This window comes from Tetrahymena thermophila, assembly GCF_000189635.1.
Source record: "Tetrahymena thermophila SB210 genomic scaffold scf_8253971, whole genome shotgun sequence".
Lineage (NCBI taxonomy): Eukaryota > Ciliophora > Oligohymenophorea > Hymenostomatida > Tetrahymenidae > Tetrahymena > Tetrahymena thermophila.
This window is the reverse complement of record NW_002475990.1, coordinates 1-3,831: the sequence shown is the minus strand read 5'-3', so window position 1 is coordinate 3,831 and position 3,831 is coordinate 1. Positions and strand designations below refer to the sequence as shown.

The 3,831-nt window shown below is 22.5% G+C and overlaps 1 protein-coding gene across 1 annotated transcript; it reads left to right on the top strand. All coding sequences in view use genetic code 6, as the record gives it.

Annotated features, from left to right (window-relative positions):
- Window positions 1-327: 327 nt before the first annotated feature.
- TTHERM_01543790 (hypothetical protein) lies at window positions 328-2,444 on the top strand (the record flags this gene model as incomplete). The annotated part of the gene is made up of 2 exons (XM_001026817.4): window positions 328-993; window positions 1,062-2,444. 2 exons carry the CDS (start codon window positions 328-330, stop codon window positions 2,442-2,444), a joined length of 2,049 nt encoding a protein of 682 aa, XP_001026817.4.
- Between the last annotated feature and the right edge of the window lie 1,387 nt (window positions 2,445-3,831).

Below are 3,831 nucleotides of genomic sequence, written 5' to 3'. Positions count from 1 at the left end.
TGATTTCTTTTAATTAAGAAAGAACAGACTGTGTTTTATGCCCCATAACGTAATATATAATAAAAATTTCAAAATTCATTAATAAATCTTTTTTCCTTAACAAAAATTTTTATTTCTATTAGATGCTTAGCTTGCTCAAGATAAAATCAATTTTTTTCTTCTCAGTATGACTTATATGATGCTTAGTGTTTAAGCTGTAAAAGTAGTGAAGAAGCAAAGTTTGTAAATTAGGGATATGAAATAAGATTTGATAGATAAAGAATGAAATGTCTTTATTGCAAATAAGAAGATAACCTTTGTGTTTATACTAAATAAAGAACAATATACATGTATTGTGGTTCTTTAAAAGATTAAATAGGAAAAGGTACTAAAGCTTAACCTACTAACTATAATAGATTATTTGAAATTGATTTCGATGAATTAATAGTATCTGATGAATATCATTCTTAGTAATAGGCTTATGTGTGGTATAATGAATTATAATTAAAGGAACTTTATGTAAAAGTAATAATAAATGACAGTTAGTGCTTAGAAATTTAATAGACTTAATTTAAAACAAAATTACAAAATTATATAAAATCTCTTGAGATAATATCCTTAGAAATAACTACAAATTAGATTTCTTAGATTCCAACTTCATAATTAATTCAAGTTTCAACAACAAAATTTAGTGGATTTAATCAGGTTACAATTTCTAACTTGTAAATTTCTCTGAATATAAATTCAAAAAATTAAAACTATGGATTTAATATACAAAATTAAAATCTCATATCTGCTAATTTTACAAACGTATATTTTTTAAGACCGTCTGCAGACTATTTAATAAATAGTAAAAACATTCTTCAAATAAACATTTTCAATTTAAACAATACATTGGTTCTAAATAATGTTTTATTTTATGGGTAATACATCTACAATTCATAGATGTTTCAGGTGGTTTATCTGGCTAATACCAATCTAAATTTTTATTTTGAAAAATTAGTTCTCAATTAGGTAAATTATTGGCTAAAATCAATATTCATATTTATTTTTTCATTTATATTTAAATTATTGATTAAAAGGTATACTTTTATGGATCAACTTTTATATCAAAGATTAGTTCTCAAAATATCAACACGTAGATAAGTTATTTAAATATAACTAACTGTAGTTATGACTATTATTCATCCTTTTTTGATTATACTCTTATGCAAGCTAATTTATAATCCATATTTAATGCCAATTAAGTGATGCTTTAGTAAAGTCTTATAACTAATTCATCATTTTTATTTGCAGGATACAATTTTTCAACGTTTTTTATTTCTTCAATTTAGATTCTTGATAATTAAATTCTAGATTAAAGCTAATTTTATCATTATGGAGTTATAATATCAAATACTTTTGAAATAAGTAACTTGATGGTTTAAGGTAATACTATGCAGCATTATACTGTATTTTAATAACCTTAATTAAACTAAAAAGAAGTTAATGTGAAAAGCATATTTGATAAAATAGATTTTATATAAAACACCTATATATTTGATTCTAATTCAATTTAGAGCACGTGTGCTATGGTTATATTAATGCTGTATAATTCTAAAAATGTTGTCACAATTAAAAATATTTAAATAGAAAATAATAATTATATAGGAGATTAAAATTTTTATTTCCCTCATTTCTAATTTTATAAATTAAATGTCATAAATTTTTAGTCAGTAAAAATGCTATAAAATCTAAACGCTCCTTTAATAAGAGTAAAAGAAATAAACTATGCTCAATTTTATGACATTTAGATAATCTAACAATAACCTAGTGAATATTGCTATAACACATTAATAGAAATCATATTCATATTTTTTTATCTAGACTTCAACACAATTTAAATAGCTAATTATCATTCTATGGTTAACATCATCTATATTTAATTTAACTATATAGATACTTAACTAATTTAGCAACCTGAAAATCAACAATATCTATTTTATGGCGGAAAGTTCATTGATTTCTACTTAGTTAACTCTCAGCTAATTTATGAGAAATAAATTTAAAATAATTTCCCCATAATAATTAAATCTTAAAGCCTTAATTCGATTTCCTTTACCAACTTAAATATAATAAACAATCACATAAAGACTGTAAATATTTTACTTTATAATTTAATGATTATAATTTTTATTTAAAAATATAGAATAATAAAATTGGAGGAAGTGGAATATTTATTGATGCAATAAATTCTATAGTCACAATAAATTAAAGCAATTTTACTAATAATTTGGGGACATAAAGAGGTTATGGCCCATTATTAATAATTTCTGATTTTTTATTAATCTCAGAATGTATTTTTTAAAATCCAGCTTACCAAAATATAGACATTCAAATTTATTATCAAAAAAGCATAGATATTTAAGGAGGGTTTGCAAACATTTAAGCAAACATTTTAAAAATAGTTAGTAGTCAATTTTTGAATGGTAAAGCTACTTAAGGAGGTGGTATTTATATCAAACCATTCTTTTAATCTAATATTTTACTGAAAGACATACAATTTATAGATAATTGGAGTGTTTCGTAAGAAGATATTTCCAGCCAACTTGGAGGAGCATTATATTTAGATTTATCTTTATCATATAAAACTGACATGTTAATAGAAGACTCTGTCTTTTAAAATAATATTGCTGGATTTTAAGGTGGTTCAATATATGTATAGTTAGATTATAAAAAACATGTAATTATTTTAAATAGAGTCAATTTTACAGAAAATTTAAGTTTATAAGGAAGTTCAATTTTTAGCTTTTAATAAAATATGTAATCTTCTTTAATTTTGAAATAAGTTAATTTCACACACACCTATAAAAATAGCTCCTCAATAATAAATTATATCAGCAAATAAAACAATAAAAATCTTCAAAAGAATGTGACAAATTTAGCACATTTTGTATTATCTGGTTTGAATTTTGTTGAAATGTATTCAAACATTTATTGCTTTAATTAGCTTAACATTGCAAAAAATTAAGGTTAACTCATAGTTTCTAAAGTAGATATTGTAGATTTCTAAAGCTTATATTAAATAACGAATACTATAATTGTGAATGATATTTTAGGTTTTTATAGCTAAGTAATTTCCTATTAATAGATTATTAGCTTTTTTGGTATAAAAAATATTCTAATTCAAAATTCAACATACTTCTAAAACTAAATACTTCCAAACAATTTTACAATTTTTGATAAATCCATAAATTCGATTGTTAGTTTTGATGCTGAATAAATTTTGATCATTGATTCTACATTTTTTTAAAACATTTGTCTATACTGCTAGAATGGTAATTTGTTTATTTAGTCTTCTTAAGCTTAAATTTATTATAGCAGTTTCTAAAACAATATAGTTTTAAACGGAGGAGGAGTTTACTTTAAGCCTCTTCAATAATCTAAGTAAAAAAATTATCATTTAGAAGTTGAATAGAGCAATTTCACTCAAAACATAGCTTATAATAATGGAGGTGGATTATATATAGAAGAGAGCTCTGCTTTAATTTAAAACTGCTCATTTTCTAATAATAAAGCCTATTTATATGGTGGAGCTTTATTACATAATATTTCTAATAATTAAATAGCTTAATAATTATTTAATAACTAAGTGGTTTTATTAAAGAATAATATTTTTCAAAACTAAGCAAGTATAGCAGGAGCATACTATTCAGTTTAAGGCTTGTTTCCTCAATACTTTTACACTAATAACACTATCAATTAAAATTAAGCCAACATATTTGGAAAAGATCTAGTAGGATACGGAGCAGGTATCTAAATAATTATTAATCATATATAAGTAGATTACTAGAATTTTATTTATTCTCACCA